Source organism: Xylocopa sonorina, chromosome 2 (genome assembly GCF_050948175.1).
Source record: "Xylocopa sonorina isolate GNS202 chromosome 2, iyXylSono1_principal, whole genome shotgun sequence".
NCBI lineage: Eukaryota > Metazoa > Arthropoda > Insecta > Hymenoptera > Apidae > Xylocopa > Xylocopa sonorina.
In genome coordinates this window covers 6,676,206-6,699,972 of record NC_135194.1, presented here as the reverse complement: position 1 = coordinate 6,699,972, position 23,767 = coordinate 6,676,206, and the positions used below count along the sequence as shown (strand labels likewise).

Below are 23,767 nucleotides of genomic sequence, written 5' to 3'. Positions count from 1 at the left end.
AAGGTAACGTGTATGTTATCTCTAATAATTTAATCATTGATTCGAATATTATTTTTGAAATGTTTACAATTGAAAGAGTTTTCCGTACGTAGACATCTAGTGATATTTTTTAGTCGAAGTAAATCACACACAGAGCCCCCTATAAATACAAATGAAAGAAAAGTAAATATGGCTGATGTTTTGTTTCTGTGATTATGTGGTATTAGATTATTTAATTAAGTTTGCGATACAATTACCACGTATTGCTTGTGGAGAAGTTTAGAGGAAGGAAATGAATGCCACAAGCCTTTATGTGTCAACGTGTCGGTTAGTTTTACAAGCGGACGCTGACGATCCAAATTCATGGACAGATTTATATAGGCTAGTTCCGTACCTGCGACAAAGTTTAAGTTGTACCGTGTGTTCAAATTTATTAATTGAACCTCATACACCAACCGAAACTAATTGTCAACATCATGTGTGTCGTGGTTGTAGAGGTGGACGTAAAAAACTTAAACCTTCGTGTGGTTGGTGCAAAGATTATGACAAATACATTGAGAATGTCCAATTACGAATACTGTTACAGTGTTATAAAAAATTGTGTGAATATTTAACAAACACAAACATTTATCGAAGTTTAATACTTTCAGTGTCCTCAAACAAAACAGGTAGCAGTGCATCAGTTATTGGTGCTAGTAGCCTTATGGAACTTATACAAGAGGGTTCTGGCTTTAAAGATGAATTTAAAAGTACTGCTGGTTTATCAAAATCTGCATATAGCATTTTACCGTGTGTTTATACAAGTACTACCTCCACTCAGACTCAAGGAAATGCAATACAAAATTCCGAAGCAGTGTCGCAAAGTATATCCGGTATAGTATATTATTTTTTTTCTCTATAAGTGGATGAAAATATTTATATTTTCTAATGTTATTTATATCCTCTATTAGTATTTAACAAGGGAACAGGAAACTTGGGAAAGATATTTATAATGTCTTCAAATGTTTACGTACTGATGAACAGAATAACTTTTCATTTAATGTTGTTCTTTTAACATTATATAATTTCATAACTTTTTAGTAAAATAATATTAAAAAAGTATGTGTATATACATATACATAAACGAGCTGAAATTAAAGCGAGTGTCCTATGTGGATGTATAAAAGTATAGCATATCTTTGGAACTGTATAGAATAAAAACTGTTGAAGCCATTGCTTTGAATTTCTACATTCCTTTCATATATATATATATATTTTTTTTTTGTCCTGCTGCAGCATAATTTCATTCATGGAAAAACATTTAATAATTACATATAATATGTGCGCTATTATGTTAACCCTTTCGCAAGTATGATTTTCAATGCACAGATGGATTGGAATATGTCAAATTTGTTTTGGCCAAATAAAGTACAAATATGTATCATTTGTTTATTATTTTATTAAAATTTCCTGTAAGAAGAATAGAGACAAATAAGTGCATATTATTGATCAACAGACAGAATATATGAGTGGTTTATAAGTTTCAAATCTTTATGACAAATGATAATCGGGCACAAATATTTCTATATAAGTCATACGTTTGTTCAGTCGAAGAGCAAAAGATGTGTAGTTTGAAATTTACTCTTTTAATTAAAGGTATACTTGCATATACTATAAATAGAGTGATACGTTACAGTGTCAATGTCAATTCAAATTGATCTTGCAAATTTTCCTCTTTAGTGTTATTAGAACTTCTCAAAAGCCATATCCTGTAGGCTATAGCAAAAGTTGTCTTTAATCCTGTTTACCATTTAATAACAGAAATTAATCAAATACTACAGAAAAGGTTCTGTGGGTACTAGATACTCAGAGAATATTGTTTGCAACTTTGCAACTGGAACTTCTTTGATTCTTTATAGTATCTGCTAAGCAAAGATCTGGACAAGTCTCTGCCTATTACACTACAATTATTAAAAGGCGAACTAGTGTACATTTTAGAAGGACCTTAACAGTTTTCCTATCTGCGATCTACATAATGTTCTACCAAAGCTCAAAATAGACCACCTCGAAATTAACCTAATTTTTTGCTCTTTTAAGAGGATAGGGAAATGTGGAAAAAATAATACAATATAATTATTTTAAAAATGTTATACTTGAAATATTTTTTTACAAATATGTTACAAATTATTTATAAAATTATCTATCTTAAGAAGATAGAAGAAGGCTTTTTTTATCTTCAACTATAAAAGTTTCTCATTCACACATATTTAAAAATTTGATCATTTTTAGCAATATTTATAAAAGGTTTAATCGATGTTAAAATATCTAATAACTACTTACAATAAATTCTATTATCTATAGGTTCTCCATCAATGTTTCTCTCAAGGTATTTTTTATTGTAACTCTTTTAAGTTTACCAAAAAGAAATATTACGTTAATAATGTTGTTAGGGGAATCCTAGTTCTTGGAAATGCCTCTTCTTGAAAATAGTTCAATCCATATAAAGATCCTGATATATAATTATATTTAAGTAAAATAAAAAAATAATAATTATTATTTATATATTACATAGAATCACCTGCTATACGTACTGTGTCAAATGGATCCTCAATATACTCTGTGATGTATGCCGGATCTGGTAACAAAATAACAATAAAACGGAAAGCAGCAGCTGCAGACGATATAGATGTTGGACAACAGGATATGGATGGAAATCCACACAACTCTGTAGGAGGGGTAAAATGTATTCCATCTTCCCACCTTAAATATGGGACCCCTTCTAAGAAAAAATCTTCAAAGGGCAGCAAAGTAATTTCAATAGATATTCGATTAATTTTATGCCTTACAGGCAGTTTACATTGCACACACTATAACTTTTATTTAAATGCTAAATGATGTGCGTCTTCGTTAATATTACTTGTAAGGTACAATCGTATTTCTAGATTTGTATAACATTTAACAATGTAGCTTATATTTTATTAACATTCCTTAATACTGTTTTATACTAACACTAGGTCTAAATAAATTTAAATGCATATTTTGCTAGGTCCCATACACAGATTAATGCAGATAGCAATTTTAAATTGCATTACATACTATTGCTGACTTACTCGTGTCTATATTTTATTTGTGTCTGCATTAATCTCTATAAAATCCTTATTTTTTATTTAAGTTTTTTATAATAGTTAAAAGTAAAGCCATTTATTTCATTTCAAACAGTCGTCAGCCTTTAAAAAGCCAAGATCAAGTTCTGCTCGAAGTAAAAGAAAAGGATGTAGATGTGGCAATGCTACAGCAATACCTGGAAAATTAACGTGTTGTGGTCAACGTTGTCCATGTTACGTAGAAAGTAAGCCCTGTGTTGAATGCAGGTGCAGAGGCTGTAGGAATCCTCACACAGCAGATGGATTAAAGGTAGAATTTACAAGATTAAACGTACTAATGAAATTTATTGAAATGATCTTTTAAATTCATTTGAACAATAGTTTATTATGTTGTTTTAATTGATATTTTAGATTCGTCCACATATACCTGAGTTACATAATTTACAATTACAATTGTCGACTTCTTTGGATTGTGATGCATTAAATTCTGATCCTTTAGGATCTGTACCACAATGTCTCTCAACTTCTCCCACAACAATTCAAGTATTAAATGTTTACTCGACTCCGAGATTAGATATTGATAATGTACCACAAAATCTACCTGCAGCCTTGTTAGTAGGAGAAGATGCTATAATTAGTACTGAAAGTGAAGCTGAAGATAGTGATATACAAATTGATGTGTGACAATTCAAGTGACACTGTCAATTGTCATGTACAATATAAGGTATATAGTATAAGAAACATCACTACAGTAAATCCTCTCACATTGTCCCTATTAGTTCAAATGTCACATTGTCACACACATTTCGTTTTCAGAGACAAGTTAAATACAAACAATTGTTTAAATTAAACACAACATAATTTGTAATATCTTAACCTAAATATTACTTGATAGGATCTTTTTATCCTTCATTATCACTTTTGTAAATTACAAAAGCAGGTTGCTAGAAACATGTTTGTAATGAAATTGTCTCTCAAATGGTATACTTCCTTCGAGAATATCTTAGACTTCAAATCAAGAGTAACAAATATATTTCTTGATCGTCTCCACCATTACATAGTCAATTTGTTCCCTCATTACCCAAACATCTTGCTCTCTCATTATGTAGCTAATCATTTTGAGAGAACTGTCATTCTAATTTATCATTTGTCACTTGTTTTTGTTTTTTCTTAAGTAAAATGAGTTACTAAAATATCAATGGCAAAATATTATTTAAATTATGTTCAATTTGGTCTCATTTTAATTAGAAGACTCCCATTAATTTATTAAACAAATTTTCATGGAGAAAAAGTTAAATGATCGTTTTTATTATATATATATGTGATTTTTAAATTTCTCAGCTGTCTCGATCCTCTTTTCACCTTTTTTTTCTTATGATTTGTTGACACCAACAAAGTGAACTGCAAAGCTCCAAGGTTTTTCCAATTCGGATTCGAACTAAGGAACAATGTAAGAGGAAATATTATATGGTGCAATTAAGATAAATATTCTTTTTAAAGAAGATAAGATTCAAATCAGTTCTGAGCGTAATTGTGTTTCCCTTACACAGTTTAAATTTGATCTGCCTCAAAGAAATCTTAATTGCAATATCTATATTCGTGACAATTAAATCAATGTAAAGTTAATATTTTTTTTTTATTTTCAGAGTAATCGATCCATTATTAAAATAAAAAATTATGGTTTTTAATCTATAGTTACACTGATAAATAGCAAATATATTTTTATCGCTCATAAAATCTGTATCATGAAAATTTTAGAAAATTTAGAATATTAAGTCTTGTAAGTATAAATAAATTTATTTCGGGAATGCGAAATTAAAATATTTTTTATTGTTTAATATTAATATACGTTGTGATGTTTTGAGTAAGATTTGATCTCATTATCCTTAATGACCACTTAAAAATCGAGCGAACAGATCCCACTAATATTGGTTTAGTCTTCACCAACTCTCGAAACGAGAAACCGCCATATGTCAAGATCAATTCGGTAAAATAAGCACAGAAGCAGATAAAAATGTCTTATTGTTCAACACTGCAAAATTTTTCTTATCACGTTAAAATATGAATTACAATAATTTTAATTACTTATCTAAATCACCATTGTTTGCTACTTCGAGCGTTAATGGCCGACAATTTTATTCTTTTACTGATTTTCAGCTGTTGTGTTTATTTTTCACTGATTTAAATAAATTACAAGAATCAAAATTAGCCCCAAAATTGTTAATCCTCATTTAGTGACTGCGAACACTTCAACATTAATAACTGTTACTTTCCATATCTGTTTACACAAGGTTTTCCAAGTTATTTTTTGTATAATGTTATGCTTCGTATGTTAAGATGTATTTTGAAATTCTGTTAGATTTTTTATATAAAAATTAATTTCACTTCTATGCACTTGGATATAGATGTTACAATATGACGACTCCATACTTATATAAGAATATACATGGAAGTCAATAATGTTAAGTATCTAGGATTCAGGTTGACTTAGAAAATGTTGGATGAAATTGCAAAAGTCAATACTATTACAGGTCAAACCCTGACCAGAAAAAGAAACCGTCAATTAGGTACTTTCCAGAGAAATATGGTTATCAATTTGTCAATTGGAGTACGAAATCAGAGAATTACCAAGTTAGAAAATCGTAGATTAAGAACGGTTTCATACTACTGATTTACAGGTGATAATATCTCGACGTAGTTGTCGCGTGATAAATAGATTTTTAAGGGAGAAGGTGGAATATTATAAAAAAAAATGAACAAATTTGTCTCAAAATAAAATTGGACAATACTACAAGACACTGTCAACCAGAGTGGAATATAAAGGAGGCTCCTTATTACACGTTATTAAAATCAATTAATTTGTATTATATTTTTTTCTATAAAATATACATTTTATATTATTGAATAAATGTGTTGTCATTTCATCTCTTCCATTTTACAATTTATATTTTTACAGGTGAAATGTACGACGCTAACAGACAGTTTTGTTATTGTTCAGAGGTAAGGTTTGTACATCATTTGTCATACATAGAGAATTTCAAATACAACATTCCAATATAAGATTGGATACATGTATGTTACCATTTTGTACAGAAGTGTAACAGCATAATCAGGACATGAACCGAAGGAATTTTCTGCAATTCCCAATCTGCAGTAGAGTCTGTCATTGTATAATTTGACGTAATTCATTAATGTAAGGATAGATAGCCTGATTCTAGGATGAATTTATTAAGCTATACAAAAAGATACTTAATCTGTAAAGATGGCTAATTAATATTGCATAAAAACCTACTTCAGTTTGTCTCAAAGACCCTCTTCTTTCGCCCCCAAGGGCTTTTCCATGGCAGAATTTTCCTATTTATCTGACAGTTGTACTGAACGCAATAGTCTTTCGTTATTCTTCACCGTATAGTGATATATTTCTCGAATTAAAAATAATTAAAACAGAGAGCATTAATGCTGTTAAATTACTTCAGATCAATCGAATCGTGATTCAATTAAAATTACGATTTCAGCCTAAGTGTCGCGAGACTATTCTGTCGATGATTGACGCCAATATGAAAATTATTTAAATTTAAATTTTGAATGCGACCAGCGCCATAGCTTCTCGTACTATAGTCGTATAGTATATACTATACTCGTATCATATCTTTAAGAACATTTCTCGGATGGCAAGAATAAAGCAAACGAATATTTTATTTGACGCAGGATGGCGCTGGATATCCAACATGGCGACAGTAAAGTTCGGATCTCACTTAAAAGAATTAAGAATTCTTTTATGTCAAACATCAAAGTCCAGTCAAGGTGTCAGGTAATAAAATTATTAATTGTAGAAAATTCAGAATCTATATATTTATATAACTAGATTGATTAATTGATTGTTTTAATAATAATTGAATATATTGTGTTATAACCTATTTGTACTTTTAGAGATTTTATTGAAAAACAATATACTTCGCTGAAGAGAAAAAATCCACAGTTTCCAGTTCTAATCAGAGAGTGTTCCTCAATAGAACCTGCTCTGTATGCACGATATGGTAGGTTTTATAACATAATATATGTTGGTATGTGAACAAAACAATTTGTTAACTATATAATTCAATATTACGAACCCCTGCAAATATTTCTTTATATTTTATGCATAATTTTGTTTTATATTCTAGAATTTGGTAAAGAACGCTCTGTTTCTCTACAAAATTTAAGTTCCGAAGAAGTACTAAAAAGAATTCAAGAACTGGCTGCGAGTAAACCAAACTAATTGTGTTATTAGTACAAATGTTTTAATTTATTTAAATATTAAATAAAATAGTGAGATATTAATATAACTATACTCTGTTATATTTGTAGTTCACGATTGCCCATCTATATTATAATTTATTTATTTGAAGAAAATGAATGGATTCAAAATGTATTTTCAGAAACATGTTATACATATTAATTTCATATTAGCAATTATTTAAAATAAATATTATACTAATATGACATTTGTTTAAAATTTTAGTTTAACTAATTAAATTTAATAAAAAGTTTTCAATTATTTCACTACTTTATGTGTATCTTTAGTCGGTAATAAAAATTGTATTTTATTATACGCAAGATATTTCAAAAAGGGATCCTATACTTTAAGGACTCACATTACTTGTCAATAGAAGTGTAACATGTCCAATTAACAAGAATCGTAAATAAGTTCCTTTACAGCACAACTGTTATTGTACTCTTTTTAAATATTAAAGATGTATGGTCTACAAAATATGTGTTTTATATCTAGCTGGAAGAAAGACATTAAGCACATATAAATATAAAAATTTGTATTATATTTGTATGTATAAAGTAACATTATGGATATTAATAATAATAACCAGCAATCTTAATCTTAATATACTTCTAAATCAATTCTTGTGTATACATTCAATACAAACAAGATATCTTCCTGGGTATCTTTTTTGGTATAGATAAAATGCATAGGACCTCAGATGAGAACTAGAATAATTCGAACATCTTATGAATTTTCGCGGTACAAATTTAAATGTCATAATGATATAAAAATTCTATTTATGATCAACGGTTGATTAAGAAGAAAACTATTCCATAAAGAATAGCACAGTATACTGTGGTAATAGTACTGAAAAGGTAACTGGTTAGACCATTTGTGGGACTTTGTACATCGCTACTAATTCTGAATTATTGATTGAATAAGAGAAGTATAAATTTTCTTTTGTACACTGCACACAAATGACATGTGATCTTTTTATCCTATCTTTTATGCTGCAGACTAAACGTTGTCACAAGTTACGTTGTGACAACTTTACCGAACTGAATGTTGTTCCCCCCACATTAACACGTTGAAGAAGTTATGTTTTCTTTTTCAACAACGTGTTTTCAATGACCCCTGAGATCCAAACGGTTAACCATATAATTTTGAAGTTTTGCTGATTGATTGAAAAGATTCTCTTTCCATCGATTCTTAAAAGTTCTCCTACCTTTTTAATCGTGATATTTGCAACAGAAAAGAAGGAATATTTAATTATTGTATAAAGCATTTCAACATCTTTCATCAAATATAATATCTAACTATAATAACTAAAATGATATAGCCGGGTCTTTAGAGCCCCCGAATTCCGGAAACACAAAAATGTATTGGGTGAGTGGTCTTTCCCATACCTCGGTGGTAATAGTAAAGAGAAAGGGAAAGTACATGTGACTTGATTACGATGAATGTTTGAATCTGTGAACAACATTTCAGCAGAGAAATCCTTCGCTCCAATTTGGTCAGGTTTTATGTTCGAGATTACATATATTGTCAAGAATTTGTAGCAAATCATTTTACCTAAAATTAGAGGAGAGATTTAAGTGGACATTTTACTATTTGCGAATTCAGCATATTTAGCTAGGTAATATCTAATGACAATGCGTACGTGTTCGATGAGTCTTTACTTCTGTTTCCTGGAGAGAGTGATCGTGAATCACTCTTCGTTTTCTTAGCAAGGATCGCGATAACACGTGCAAGGAACTATTCTTGAACGGCATTGCTCGATTTAAATTCGCGATACGTAAATCGCAATTAAGAAACTCTCATACTGTGCGCAAGGCTTAAATTACATATCGTAATTTGAATTTAATTACAATCCTGATTTGAATTATGGCTCGCGTTAACTCTAAGAGCAATAGTAATTATTCTTCTCTATGTAACTATTTCACATCAGTCCATTTAGAAATTTCATTATGTTACATAAATTTAACATTTTAATAAATTATGCAATACATTTATTTACATATTCAATTGATTAATTAAGAATTAGCCGTTAAGAAGAAACAAAATAATAATTTTAAATTTCATTTTTGTTGAAAAGTGCCGCAAGAAGAAATAGCTTGTAAAATACTTTACTACAAATTTTTATATATATCCTAATTTCTTGAAAATGATATCCATGAATATTTTAAAGAACTACAAATATATACTTTGTTACTATAGTATAATGTGATCAGCGCATAAATACGTCATTGCCCCTTGCTTTTAAAAAAATATCTTGCTTGGTGATCTGTAACGATATATTTATACACGTAAATCACGATTTGAATATGAACGACAGAGAACGTGATTATAAAACAGTTGCAATAAAAGAGCATTGACGTCATAGGATCCTACAAGGGAACTGAAAGTTGAAGTAGTTACAGGAAAGCTCTGCAGAATGTACAATTCATATGTATGATACTATCCACGCTAAATAATTTTCTAATTTTGACAAATTTTTAATAAGAAAAACGTCGTATTATAGTATTTAAAATTCATCTATATTTTGTTATTTTTACATTTTGATTATTATATCGTTGTGCACAACTTAAGATTTCTAAATTCACGTTGCATAGTTAACAGAGATCTAATTTATACAAGGATATAAATCTAAATGAATTCAAATAATAATAATGATACGGAAAAAGATATATCAAATAAAGAGATACCAAAATAATTCTCAGATGGCAATTACAATATGTAATTCTTTCAAATTTTGGCACAAATTCTGTACATATTCGATCATTTCTCAGCAATCAAAATTACAATCTTTTACGCGCGAAATGCGAATAAATTATAAAAGTTTTAAATAATTTACAAAATAGAAGTTATTGTTTCTGTTGCATTAATATTAAGAAACATATAAAGTTACTTTTCAGCATTCACAGAAAGACGTTTCCAGTTTCCTACAATTTTCTATTTAAGTTTCTCCCGCAAGTGCAAACTTACAATAAAAAATAATTTCTTTATTTTACATAAAATAATAGTAGTGAAAATCATAGGCCAATACCAATTTTAAATATGCTCAAAAACAGAAGTTAACGTTCGAAGTTTGCATCGCGAGTGTTTGTGAAGAGAACTCTTACAGTAAAACATTACAGTGGGAAAGTAATTAATTCCTCTTTTTCGTTCCTCATTTTGAAAATTATTCAGATTCTATGCTTGCCATTTAATTCCTAATATTACATTGCAGCATTAGTTCATCTACATCTAATTAGTCGACATAATATTTATATTGTTGTTAAATTCTTCGGAATTGTTATTTCATTAGCATCTTCTTCATTAACCGTGTACACATCTATAAATGAAATAAAGAAAGATAAAGAATGACTGCATGTTTCGAATACAATAGTGCTATTGTTGTTGCAATTCAGAAAGACTTTTTAAACTTTAATGATTTGCAAAACATTTAAAAAAGAAATTTATTTAAATTTGTTCAATCTATCTTTGAAAAGGTTCAATTCAGGAGTGTAAAAGTAAAGACTTCACCTGTTGGAATAAATCTAAGCAAACTGTTATTCGAGTCTTTTCCAGGAAGTTATAAGAGTTCTTACAGAGACAATTTTTCGGTCAAAGTATAAACATTAATTTTATATGCTAGAGTGTGTATGTGTGTATGTATGTGATACACGTATTAATGTTTTCATTTGGTTTCTCTTTAATAAAGTCGCTATCAAATATTCTTACGAGGGAAAAAGTAGATTGTAGTAATTGCAAGAGTCGTTCTCTAAACGACATCATTAGAGCATTAGATCATTGTGTGTACGTACAAAATATAGTATATGGAATATACTGCATAGATTGGTTTAAGACATAAAAATGATTAAGGACATTCATGTAAACATATATCAGATACGACTTTTTTGGAATTACAGCTCGTTCTCAAGTCACGAACTTTTTTGATCACCTTCGTGTTCTGAATCCACCTTTAAACTACTTTCCACGTGTTATATATCATTTTGTGACGTGTAATCGATGTACAAAGTGTTCCAATATTCAATGATAATTTGTTAGAAGATAATTCGTGACGTAATTTCAAATAATATTTATCTTTGCAAAATGATATTGTGCATAATTTTATTTGAATAATAAATAAACTTATATATAAATTACGATTTTTGCCCTATGTAGATTTAATATACTTATTTCAATATACAATATGTATATATGTTACACCGATTTGTTCGTTCAAGCTCGATGATTCGTTAGCAACGCGTACCCAACACTAGCTCTGAAGCAGCTCAGCGGATTCTATAAATGGTCATCATTAATAAAGCCTCCGAAACGAATATTAGCGTAAAGAAAAAGTTGCTTGAAATCACATATTAAAAAGTATACAGGTTCATATATTTGAGGCATGTCAGCTAAATAATTCACTTGTTTTTTGTGATAAAAAAAATGTTTCATTCCAAACTTATTACACTTCAAGGGTTGCATAATCTGATATTACTAATTTTTATACAAGTGGAGGCATGCTTGTTTATACTCTGTGATTCATACGGACGATTACAAGAGCGATATACCAACAATTAGAAAAGAACGCGAAACTATTCAAAGAATGCTTTGAAACAATTTATTTTCCAATCTAGTTAACCTTCACGTAGATAGGTCATTGTATTCATCTTGAAACGCTCTAACAGAATATACATTGAAAATCATATACCATTTAAAAAACCAGGGTTGACCTTATTACCCCTATACCACCACTTATAAAAAAAGAAATAGTGATATCAGAGTATGCATCTCTCCAAACTAGCAAACCTGATCTGATGCATTCTTTTTCTATTACTAAAAGTAAATGCATTGTTCAGATGACTTGTCTTAAATGTCCAACTTTGCATATACAAGGTAATCGTATTAGTAACAAGATATATATAGTAATAAAATATATGCTTTATTAACGATTATAGATATATTCCTGAACTAAGTACTTATTTTAATTGACTGGATTACTTGTATTCAATGAAACAATTGAAAATTTACTATAGCCACAAAATACATATAAGTATAATGTGAGTAATGCAATGTTTTCACATAAGAGACAATTTGATCTGAAAAGTAAGTGCCTGCAATTACCTTTTCCTAATCCTCATTCTTCGAATATTTTCTAGTCGTCTTTTATTTCTACTAGCATTAGCTTTTGCTTCGTTCGCAGCGGCGTTCGCCTTAGCAGCCGCGCGATTTGTATTAGCGAGCTCCTGTCTAGCAACTCTCAGCTGATTCGATAATTCTTCGACCCGCCTTTTTGCTGCATCTAGCAACTCCTCTTTCTCTCGTAAAGTTTTTTGAGCTCCGTTCGCAGCAGCTTGGGCGTTCGCCGCATTTGCCTTAGCCGTTTGCATTGCGTGCGTTAGCGTTTTCAACTGCATTACAATCAATAAAAAGAAAGAAGTGAGGTAAAGCCCCTCTTCCGACGATCTGTGTTTTGATGTACATGATATTGAAATTATTTTTATATTAATAGCTTATATGATCATGTATTATTATGCTCAGTAATAATAAAATGAAATTTTCATGGAAAACTAAGCCTTAGTGAGTGGTCAGACGCGTGTATGGACCTGTACAATCCATTTCAATGACTCTGTCGCGCCGCGTTACTCTAACAGAAGTATATACCTCGCGGTAGCTGTCGTACAATGGAAAGTGACTCTTATCTGGTGTACAGATCAACGTTGGGTAAAGTAGTTCTTGAGAGACAAACGGTGGCCCCACCGTTCGCTATTACCATGAATCAAAGATGCGCTTGATATGAATACGCGTAGATCCGGGGCTAGCCTGTCATTGTCACTTCTTGGAACCTCGCAGCGTCACGTGGTTTCCTTGACGGCGGAGACACATTGCGTGAAAGATTGGAAAGGGAAACTGGCGCACGAGGGACCCCTACGCTGCCCCCTACTGATCTAGATAGTTCTAGGTAATGCCATTTCTCATTGAACAGTTACCACCATCTACCCGTGTTAGTGCGAGCGCAATAGAATCATTGAAACAGTTATTGCTTGACAGAGTAAAAGCGAAACTTCTAACGTGCACGGCAAGCTAATATGGGGAACGGAGGTGAATACAGCGGCCCTCGCTACTACCCGATGCTGTTTTCACTTGAAAGCAAACCGTATCGCAGACCAGTGGTTTGCAACCTTGTCGTAATACATTTACAGATATATTTCTGCCAATCAGCTAAAGGTAGGAGTAAATGTTGCGGGTCGGCAAAAATATATATATATATTGCTAGTGAACAATGTTGCAGCTCAGCAAAAAATAGAGAAAAATATTGCAGACCGGTACAAACTAGCGAACAGCAATACAGAAAAAAAATATATTATCATATCTACTATAAAATGATATTTCCAACTGGAGAATATTATAAATTCCATGTTACGCATATTTTAGATTATGTTACTTTGTACTATTGATGGCAAGAAACATTGTAACCGCAGCTGTTAAATAATTCAGATGAAGGTATTTCATTTAGGAATCTTTAGTTAGATGAGTTTTGTTTAATCACAATTATTTGAAAATTAATAAACTCGAGATCCCTAAAAGCAAGTATCGAATTGTGTTCATTTTCCTTTTAATATAATTTCTTAAATTTCACCAAAATTCATAGCCCCTTGACGTAAACATTTTTGTGGTGTTTGGACTAATTTATATGTCAGGCCTAAGAAATACGTTAGTAATAGTTTCACAAATCGAATGTACAGTTTCAAGTTACTATTGGCACTAGTTTCATTGAGCGCCCCAAGTTATCTCCTTGATGTGTTGCCAGTTACGTGAGGCTTGAACGCGGTTACCATCGATCTCGTCGCTCCCTATATGGAAAATGAAATGGTGGGAATAACTCCACGAAGCCTTCACAAGACAATAATGCGACCAGCTTATTCAAAAGCTATTGATTGTTATTGGCTGATTAATAATCAAAACATCCTACGTTCTTCTCATCTCCCACTTTTCCACCCTAACTCCTTCCAGAAGCTTCACTTTTGCTTTATGAAGCAAATATATACGCGTGTGAAACATATTACCGAATACTATTTAAAAACGCGTGTTAAAAATTACACCTATATTATAAATCTATTATTATTTTTTTGAGAATAATTAAATGAAAAATATTTATTAAACGAATTGTTATGTTAAATTGAAATTGGAAACACGAGAAATATATTTCATTCGTTACAGATATATTAATTAATTAAGGTATTGCTAAGTAGTTGCATTTAATTTAAAGTATTGCTTTGCATTCTATATAAATTTCATATTTGATTCTTTTCAAGACTCCTTATAATGGTTAAAAAAGAAAGAAAAAATTGTTAATTAGCATCATGTATATAAATCAACATGTAAGTACTTGATATAAATATTAGAAGACAGGAATATGCTTTAATATCGGTATGAAATATTTATATCATCAGAGAATAATATTTGTAGAGGCAGTATACGTCGCCAAACGTTTGTTAATTGACGAACGACGTCCCAACATTTCCTTTATCCATTAAATGCTGTAATTAATGTATCGATACTTCACCTGATCCTGAGATTGCCGTGCTGCTTGTAAAGCAGCATTAACGTTAGCTTGTTCTTGTTCCAGGGATGAGGATTCCTCTTGAACGACGGACTGTGCTTCTCTTACTTCTTCCTGTAATTGGTCTACTATCACTTTCTTCCCTGAAAGCGCTTCCTCCGCAGCTTTCGCAGCTTGTACTGCTTTTTCAGCGAGTTGCGTTTTTACCTACGTAGCGGAGTGCATTTAGTGTCATAAAGTCTCATGGGATTTACAGAACATAATCTAATTTTTTCGCGTACGTGGAATTCTAACAGGCTTTAAAATAATTGGCCAACCAGATTAAGATGATTTTTTACTGCTTAACATTATCAGTAATATTGGTCTCCTTAATGAAACGTTACACGATGTAGCACAATTACTTTCACGAACGTCACAACATTTCTTACTCGTTATGCGAAAACGGAGTTTCAGCGATTTCGTAAAAAGCGTTAGCTCGCTCGGTATGTTTTCGCAACAACAAATAATGTGAACATTCATAGATTGCGCTACATTCATGATTAACCTTAATGTGAGAAACACATCTGACGTAACCGGATTTATTAGATAAGATTAGACCTCCCGCTGATTGTACTAACAAAAGACGCGTTCGTCTAAGAAACATAACGAAAATATGAACTTAAGTAACAAAAAACGTTCGTTTCCTGATTGAAAATAAATATTCTTACATAACAATTTAACTGACTTGAGATGATGTTAGAAAAGTATTTAAATCATTCTTTCGTGTTTCCTTAATTAAACGTAATGAAATATATAATATTAGAATGTGTATTAAAGAGACATGATACTTGACGCGCGGCTTGTTGACCAGCAATATTCTGTGCTTCGGAAGCAGCTTTTGCTTCCTGAGCAGCTTTCTGCGCGATGCTACTACTTTTCTCGGGAGTTTTTTTATGATTATTTGACGCGCTATTGTGACAAGTTGGACCCTCGGCGTATCGTATTTCCCTTTGATTCTATTAGAAAAAGAAGAACATTCGTTATCAACAATAGCTAACGTTATTTCATCTATTTACAAAAAGATATCCGCTTCCGCGCAATTTTATAAATATGCTCAATCGCTGTCACAACAGTTTCCATTATGCACATATTTACATATGTTGCGTTGTATTACCTAGTGCGTTGTATTTTAAAGCTACGTATATAGTGTAGTACATTTATGTATTTTATTGCAAAAATAATGGCTGAAAGAAATAAATAGAGTTGCATCACCGTTTATAAAAGTTTCGGTGTAACAGATGTGCACAAAAAAAACTGATAAATGCGCGAGATGAATTCAAGTTTGAAGGTTACTAAACACTTCTTCGTTAGAATGCAAAATACGAAAGACTAACGATCGTCCCAATGACTAATACGAAAGAGCGTTAGACTTACTAAATTAACTGGAATCTTATGAATCCTTCCGCAATCAAAATACTCGAAGGTCAGCAGTACTAGAAAATGATATAGATTGGTTAGAAAATGAAAGCTAAGACGTTTTCTAACTATACTCACCGATATAAAAAGTGTAGAAGATGTACATTCTGAAAACAACGAATTTAGGTAAGCACCGAACCGTAGTTCATATAAATCATCATATACCAGGATATAAAATTATTTATAATTGATATGACGTATGACAGGGAAACGAATTGAACAGGGAAACGAATGACACGCGGTTCTATCGAATTTTGCATATCGAAGAAAGGTGAGTATACAGTTATCTAGCTTACAGTGCTTGTTAACTCTTTGAGGTACCGAATTTTAGAAAATAAACAGACCCATGTTGCAAAGAAATTGTATTTTTTAAAAATTAAACAAAGTTGGTTTCTTTTTATCCGTAAAGGAGTAAAATAATATAAAATAGAATTAAACCTTTGTGCAAGTAGCACTTGTAATATTTCAAGGTGGTATAAAAATATCTCATCGTGCATATTTATGTACCAAAAGGGTGGAACACTTTTAACCCCACTGTTCCTTAGAGAATTAATAACTGCTCGATTTATTGCTATAGGCATTTAAGCGTGTATATATAGACATACAGGAACAATAAAGTTACAGAATATTCCAACTATGGAAAAATAAAACTATTTCTTGTATTTTCCCTTAAAATTTTGTGGAAATTTAAAAATTGTATGGTTCAGATCATACGTAAATTTAATTGCTCGTTATCAGAGTCGAATATTTAAATGTTTTACTTGTTCTTATATATATTATTTCTTTATTTACATATGCAAAAGTGTAAATTCCGAATTTGAAAATATGGATGATGCTATAAATTGTAGTATATTTTATTAAAATGCAAATATAGTTTTTCAATAACAGTATTGTAATATATAATATAATGGCGGGTGTTTCTTTTTTTTTAAGAGCATTTTGAAAATTCAATTAATGAAATTTAATTTGAAATAAAAAAAAGGTTAAAGATGTATCAATTGCTCACTTTATAGTGAATTAACCTAAACAAAACTTATTGCAAACTTGAATCGCATAATTTATTTTTTTCAAAGAAACAACTCACTGTTATTTCCAATATCCTGAACCCCTTCCGCAACTACTCTATCACCATGAGCAGGAACCTATAAGAGTTACGATAATCGGGTAAGGGGTATCAGTTCTTAGTTGTTCCTTCGAGCTGAGACCACGCCTGATTGTTTAAGCGCTTGGCTATTCCTGCATTTTGTAAGTATTATAAATTTGTTGGCAATAAATTAATTAACATTTCATATTAAAAAACGAACTATTCTGAAACTAATAAAATATGCACATCGATGTATCTATTAACATTCATAATTACAGATATTTCACATATGAAGATAATAGTTTGAAAATATTTCATATGCAAATAAATCCATTTGTTTTCATTTTAAATATAATATCATTCTTCTTTAATATTTGATGTCAATCAAACGGATATCATTTATATTTATTTAGGACAAAAATTATTACTTAAAACATCGTAAACCACAAACAGATCGGTTCGCATGTACAAAAAAAGTTGTTTAATTCACAATTAGTAAGAATTAGTAACAATATATTAATATGTATTATCTAATAAATATTCTATAAACATTTGGTTTTATTTAATATACGCAAAATGCAAAATATAAATTTTTCTATTTTGTATATAATAGTTATTGTATAAATACAATATTCGTATATATATTTTGTATTATATGTTATGTTTAAAATATGTTCCGTGCGTACTACTTTTTTCTCACATCGAGTATATTCTTCTTTTACAAAATGAAATAGTACTTACAGAAATTAGAGAATAATTATGACGGAATTTCTGCGAAAGAGTACCTATACTGCCATGGTTTATTTATAAGAAATCTGTTGCAGAAATTTTTATTAAATATATAGTATACTTTTAGTTATTCACCACTGTAACTACAAGTTACACGATGGACATATCATGAACACAATGTGATAAGTAGTATTTGAATTTAGTATCGTTTATATTCTGCTCAAACTAAATTGTGTGTGTGTGTGTGTGTGTGTGTGTCTATATATATATATATATAAAATTTATTTATTTATTTACTTACTTATTATTTCTTGTTTAAAAATAATATTTATAATAATTTTAGGGAAATAATATTGCAGAAATTAGATAATTTCTTAATCTAATTGATTTCTATCAATTTTGGGAATAACAGAAGTAAGGAAACGGTGAAAATGACTATAAAATGAGTTTGAAAATAGTACAGTCGCTAGTGCAACATTATTCATGTTTCAAACATTTACTGATGAAATCGATTCCTTGACATGTTTTCATAATTTCAGAAAATTCTTTCACCGTATACACGCGTACATTACTTATGATAGCAAAAAAGTAATGTAGAAATTTGTATTAGGTACTTAATTAATCATTCAGTTCTACATTTACTTCTAATCTTTCATTTAGTAAGTAAAAATTGTATTAATATTAAAACATTCTAAATAAATATATTTATATATTTTAAAGGACATTATTCGTACACAAGTATGGCTATGAATTGACATCTTTTGTTATTACATTTTTGATACAACTTCTTGTAACGGTTTTTCATTATTGAATTTTCCACTGAAACCAATCATATTACTTCTTATTAAGCCAGTACATTCATTTGTAAGATTTCATGATGTGTATGCTAACAATACTTATTTCATTCTATGCTTTGTAGTCTGATAACTATAAATCTATAAATTTCAATTTACATGTTATATCAAAATAATTTGAGCTATAGATTTCGTAAAATAATCATTCCACTACATTGGTACAAGGAAAATATATGTATTATATATAGGGGTTGCTGGGTTTTTTTTAGAGTTAATTATACTAATCTCATAAGTGGAAATGTAAAAAAATGATTTTAAGAAGACAGGACAATTTTTCAACCATGTTTGCAATCGTATAGAGGTCAGATTTGCCCTCCGCCGACGTAATTATTCGCTTATATACACGCATTGCTTTTTAGAGCGTGACAAAGCTAGACATTTGATTTTGAATCATTCTGAATTGCAACAGACTTACGTTACAAAATTATGCTAAATGTCACAAAAAACTACTACCAATAGCTTTTACCGCCTACAACCAAATTAGCTGCATTAAATGTCAAATATTACCAAAAAGATTGTTTCGGGTCAATCGAACTATGTTATCCGCATCAACAAACGAAATACATTACCCTAAACACGCAATAACTTTTAATTAAAACGAGTTCTTTAATGTATTTATATAGGTGAGAAACGTCTCGTTTTACTATAGTTTGTTCAATTTCATTTTCTCAGGAACAGAGATACGGTAGACTGTGCACTATCACCACGGTAAAGGGGAGTGTGCTGTATGATACACCTACCAATGTCCTATGACTAATATACGCTAAAATGTGAAAGGCGTAGAAGTCTGTAATAGGGAGTGTCCGAAAAAATATATGTTTCCATATACATGGATGTATTGAGTTTGTATTAGGATTAACCCTGAAGCAAGTGAACTAGTTTAAATTTCGCAAACCAGTATGCAAATCCACGCCGTAGGGAAATTGTTCCTTGAGGGAGAATTATTTGTGTTATATGTACATTTCGAATCTGGATCATTACTATAACTACTCATAAAATTACAAGATTTATTATTTACGCGAAACAAGCGTTCTTTCCTTTTCACTTTTTAGATTTCATGAAACGAACTGGTTTATTATATAACCCACGATTCTTTTTAAATGTAGTACACAGTAAGTACACGGTTGGTCATGGAAATCTCTATTCACCCCCGAAACAAAGCGAGGGTTTTTAACACTGCGATTATTAATTGATCTTTCGTGATTATACAAATTTTGGAAATGTGTCGTTACTTCATACGATATATTTGTTTAGAAATAAATGTAAATAGATGCTCACAAATAGTTACTATGGCTCTATTCAATTACGCAATATTTACATTTTCTCGAGCTGTACGAGGCATTTGTGACATTTTATCGCTTTATCGGTATAAATAAATTAACACCTTTGAAGATTTTGAAGGAATGAATAATGCTTTTTTCATAAAACATTGTATAAGAATTCTTTATTTATACTTTTATTATATCTCCATTATATCTATATTTTAATTTAACTTTAATTCGATAAATGTGTCGACATTTGTAACTTGTATGTTTATAATAATTTAAAAGGTTTCTTATATTTTATATTTTTTTTTTTTGTTCCTTTTATACATATCAAAAACTATATATAACAATTAATGACGATTTTTTATAAATTCAGTGATGTGAATGACTTGTTAACGAGAAAGCACTAGGAAGCTCGTTTAAATATAAGGGGATATGTCACTGATTTTTAATGATAACTGTTTGTATCTACACCGCATTCTGCATGAACTATATGATTTTAATTTATCATTCTCTTTACTTATACTCTTACGTTCGGCTAATAGATATTCCGATGTTTTCGATTTCATTTTACATATTTTGCATTTATTTTTTCCCATTGACTTCCGGTATCTATTATTCTCTTCTTTATTTTCGCATATCTGATCTAAACTTTATTATCGTTTCAATTTTTTATTCTAATTTGCCTGTAACTAGTTTGGTATTCTTGTTTCTTTTCATCATGACTTGTTTTTGGACTTGTCCGTTGTTTCATGCCAGATCTTCTACTATATAATTCTACACTTTATTGTTTTTATATTTCTTGTATATTGATTCTTTTCTGTACTCTTTTGCTATGTATCTATATAGTATTATTTTATTATTTTCTTCATTTTCAATCCCTTTATCTTTTACCTTATACATATTTTACAATCTTTTAAATTGATATCTTCTCTAATTTCATCTTTGTTTTTTCAACATTATGTTTGGTATCTCTCATATAGTTCTTTTGTCCCGTCTTTCGTGACAAATACGTGTGATCCTTTTTCTTTTCTTCAGTTCTCTATATTGCTATCACATATAAGCTGTTTTTTTATTAAGTATTTTTAGTTTGTTCTTACTTTGAATTTTTCAATATTCAATAATAAATTATATTCTTAATCCTACACATTCCTTTGTAAAGGGCATCGTAATACTTGCGTAGAAAGTTACTTACTTGCAAGTTAAGCTTTTCATTTCCGATAATGTTAGTTGCAGTTTTGTATGTTTCCAAATAAGAATAATAATTTTAATCAATTACCCCAAATACATACAACTTGGTATAATAACAAATGATTAAAAATGAATTAAAAACGTATCACTGTCAGGAATAACTTACAGCGCAAATTGAATTAAAAAATAATACAACTTATCCATTTAAAAATAGTAGTTAAGGAATCAAAAACCTTACTGCACAGCCATCATCCCTGATACATACATGTTGTTTTTCTGTAATGATCATTTGTGTATGCTGAGAAAAATATTACACTCTAATTTGATTTATTCAGTGAAACTTTCCTTGTTACAGGTCAAAGTATCCAACGGGGAATTAAGTTAAAAATTAAGAATGAAGGCAGTCTGGCTATTATCGATGTGCGTTTGTTTGGTGCAATGTGGGCCAGGAAAGAAGCAGACCCGTGAACAACACGCCCAAAGTTACGAATACGCATATGCTCGTGAGCCAGCACTAGAGATTGGTCCTTCTTATGGCGAACCTGGTCTTATTGCAGCTGGCCCTCCACTGTCTCCTGGTCCTAAGCTTGCTCATCCAGGTTTTAGCGTCGGCGGACCATTAGTCAGTATCGCGAAAAGTGCAGCGGAACAGGCGCACACACAGTTAAGCAACCAGCAATCGGTGGCTGGACAAGCTGCATATGTTGCGAAGAACACATTGGCTCAAGCTGCTGCACAATCGGCAGCTACAGCGGCAGCAGCACTCACCGGTAAACAGATCGTGGTGCAAGGGTTGGAGCAACAGTCAAAAGATGCCCATGTGGCAGTGGATGGTGAAAACTTGCAATTGCAACAGGCTGAACGTGCTGCCAGCGCAGCAAAGTCCACCGCTAAACAAGCCATGCAACAATTGCAAGTAATCACAGCAGCTTTGAACGCGGCCCAGGCAACAGCTGATCGTGCGGCACAAGCTGCTGCGGAAGCCTCAGCCGAATTGGCAGCGCAGACTACCATGGTTGGCCAAGCGAAAGCTAGAGCGGAATCAGTCGACGAGCAACTTTCCGCTGCTCGTCTCGACTACGAAAGCACGCAAGTGGCTGCCGAGAAGGCCGCAACTTCAGCAGCAGCCGCGCAGAACAATGCTGCGGCTGCAGCCGCACACGTGGCCGACAATGCCGCTACATCTGCACTCTTAACTCACGAACCAGTAAATCCTGCACCACTCGCAAGACTTCCACTTGAGCACGGTAATCTTGGACAGCCTGCCCTTCTCAAAGGACCTGCCGGCCTCCAAGAATCCGGTCCACTTCTCGCAAGTGGTCCTCTTCGCGCACCTGCTGCAGTCCACGAATCCGAGGTCCTCCGTCTTCCTGCTGGACTTCTTGGGCCGCTTGGTGGACCTAACGCGTTACACGATGCCGCCGCTCTTCGCGCATCCGGACTGTTTCAAGAAGCCGGTCCTGCGCTGCAATCGCCGAACGGTCTTCATCGCTCAGAATTGCTTAGTCTAGCAAACGCTTTACCTACTGATAGTTATGATATTAAAGGTTACCGATATTAGATTCCTACAAATTGGAATATTTTCATCGAACTATACCAAGTATTCTGGCCTTCGTTATTAAATAATAAAAACAATATTGTGCTACGTATGTCAGACTGTGAAATAAAATACTATTAAAATTTGTAATCTTTTCCGCTACAATTTAACAATTCTCCCCTTGAATTCAGTTAACAATCACATTTTTTCTTCTCTGTAAATATAATGAAAGTCCTTTCAGTCTTACGTTATACAAAATTATCTTCGCTCTTAATAAGATATGAACATTCTAATGGAACGACCAAATATTTTTATTTGATCAAAAATGGTATTTTTTTATCAATTATCGAGATGTACAAAATTAAAAAATTAAATTAAATTTTTGGTACATATTATACAATATATTATTTTAATCTATTATCACATCTTGATGTACGAATTAAATAGTAAGCTGGGAATATTGGGAATCACCTCTTTCTTTTCTTGTTCGTATTACCAGGTTCGTAGAGAACAGTAAATTCTTAAAACACTCGTCATAAAATTGCTATTTAATATGAAACAGAATAGCATCTATCCTTTCTTCCATGATGTTTAGTTTTAAAAGACATTTAATTATATTATTCTTTTTAATGTTCTATTTGTAGGAACTGGCAAACTGATTGCAGTATGGCGTGCTAGAATATTTTTTTCGACTTGTGCTCGACTCGATGGTTCCTACAATAATGTCTTCGTGGGTCGTTTGTATCAGCCTTGAGAAAAATACGAGAAGCCTGCTGTATAAAA

The 23,767-nt window shown here is 31.3% G+C and overlaps 4 protein-coding genes across 7 annotated transcripts; 3 read left to right on the top strand and 1 right to left on the bottom strand.

Moving 5' to 3' along the window:
* The first annotated feature begins 140 nt into the window (after positions 1 to 140).
* Positions 141 to 4,906, top strand: Msl-2 (male-specific lethal 2). 4 transcript variants are annotated; one of them, XM_076910478.1, is made up of 6 exons: positions 141 to 506; positions 630 to 851; positions 2,531 to 2,766; positions 3,178 to 3,372; positions 3,474 to 3,786; positions 4,709 to 4,906. In XM_076910478.1, the coding sequence occupies exons 1-5, from the start codon at positions 272 to 274 to the stop codon at positions 3,744 to 3,746; spliced, it is 1,161 nt and encodes a 386-aa protein (XP_076766593.1). In that variant the 5' UTR covers positions 141 to 271; the 3' UTR covers positions 3,747 to 3,786; positions 4,709 to 4,906. The 4 variants fall into 4 exon arrangements, with proteins under 4 accessions (XP_076766593.1, XP_076766592.1, XP_076766590.1 ...); XM_076910477.1 differs by having other exon boundaries at positions 141 to 851; positions 2,531 to 2,694; XM_076910475.1 differs by having other exon boundaries at positions 141 to 851.
* A 1,838-nt stretch (positions 4,907 to 6,744) lies between these two features.
* Positions 6,745 to 7,385, top strand: Nd-b8 (NADH dehydrogenase (ubiquinone) B8 subunit). Its single transcript, XM_076909931.1, has 3 exons — positions 6,745 to 6,873; positions 6,993 to 7,099; positions 7,226 to 7,385. Exons 1-3 carry the CDS (start codon positions 6,791 to 6,793, stop codon positions 7,318 to 7,320), a joined length of 285 nt encoding a protein of 94 aa, XP_076766046.1. The 5' UTR covers positions 6,745 to 6,790; the 3' UTR covers positions 7,321 to 7,385.
* A 3,113-nt stretch (positions 7,386 to 10,498) lies between these two features.
* On the bottom strand, positions 10,499 to 16,465 carry LOC143432825 (uncharacterized). Its single transcript, XM_076909730.1, has 6 exons — positions 16,403 to 16,465; positions 16,283 to 16,341; positions 15,697 to 15,864; positions 14,873 to 15,076; positions 12,430 to 12,716; positions 10,499 to 10,651 (listed from the first exon to the last, which is right to left on the bottom strand). Exons 1-6 carry the CDS (start codon positions 16,428 to 16,430, stop codon positions 10,636 to 10,638), a joined length of 762 nt encoding a protein of 253 aa, XP_076765845.1. The 5' UTR covers positions 16,431 to 16,465; the 3' UTR covers positions 10,499 to 10,635.
* A 980-nt stretch (positions 16,466 to 17,445) lies between these two features.
* On the top strand, positions 17,446 to 23,198 carry LOC143433063 (uncharacterized). The gene is made up of 2 exons (XM_076910174.1): positions 17,446 to 17,569; positions 21,803 to 23,198. The coding sequence occupies exon 2, from the start codon at positions 21,842 to 21,844 to the stop codon at positions 23,006 to 23,008; it is 1,167 nt and encodes a 388-aa protein (XP_076766289.1). The 5' UTR covers positions 17,446 to 17,569; positions 21,803 to 21,841; the 3' UTR covers positions 23,009 to 23,198.
* Positions 23,199 to 23,767: the final 569 nt, after the last annotated feature.

What these genes read in the sequence shown, in the direction of transcription:
- Nd-b8 (XM_076909931.1), top strand. Translation starts at nt 6,791, where the DNA reads ATGGCGACAGTAAAGTTCGGATCTCACTTAAAAGAATTAAGAATTCTT. An exon ending in AAGTCCAGTCAAGGTGTCAG is followed by an intron (nt 6,874 to 6,992) that starts GTAATAAAATTA and finishes TTGTACTTTTAG; the next exon opens with AGATTTTATTGAAAAACAAT. An exon ending in TGCTCTGTATGCACGATATG is followed by an intron (nt 7,100 to 7,225) that starts GTAGGTTTTATA and finishes TTTATATTCTAG; the next exon opens with AATTTGGTAAAGAACGCTCT.
- LOC143432825 (XM_076909730.1), bottom strand. Translation starts at nt 16,430, where the DNA reads ATGTACATCTTCTACACTTTTTATATCG. An exon ending in GTCAACAAGCCGCGCGTCAA is followed by an intron (nt 15,077 to 15,696) that starts GTATCATGTCTC and finishes TCCGCTACGTAG; the next exon opens with GTAAAAACGCAACTCGCTGA. An exon ending in CACGGCAATCTCAGGATCAG is followed by an intron (nt 12,717 to 14,872) that starts GTGAAGTATCGA and finishes ATTGTAATGCAG; the next exon opens with TTGAAAACGCTAACGCACGC.
- Msl-2 (XM_076910475.1), top strand. Translation starts at nt 272, where the DNA reads ATGAATGCCACAAGCCTTTATGTGTCAACGTGTCGGTTAGTTTTACAA. An exon ending in AGTGTCGCAAAGTATATCCG is followed by an intron (nt 852 to 2,530) that starts GTATAGTATATT and finishes TATATTACATAG; the next exon opens with AATCACCTGCTATACGTACT. An exon ending in AATCTTCAAAGGGCAGCAAA is followed by an intron (nt 2,767 to 3,177) that starts GTAATTTCAATA and finishes CATTTCAAACAG; the next exon opens with TCGTCAGCCTTTAAAAAGCC.
- LOC143433063 (XM_076910174.1), top strand. Translation starts at nt 21,842, where the DNA reads ATGAAGGCAGTCTGGCTATTATCGATGTGCGTTTGTTTGGTGCAATGT.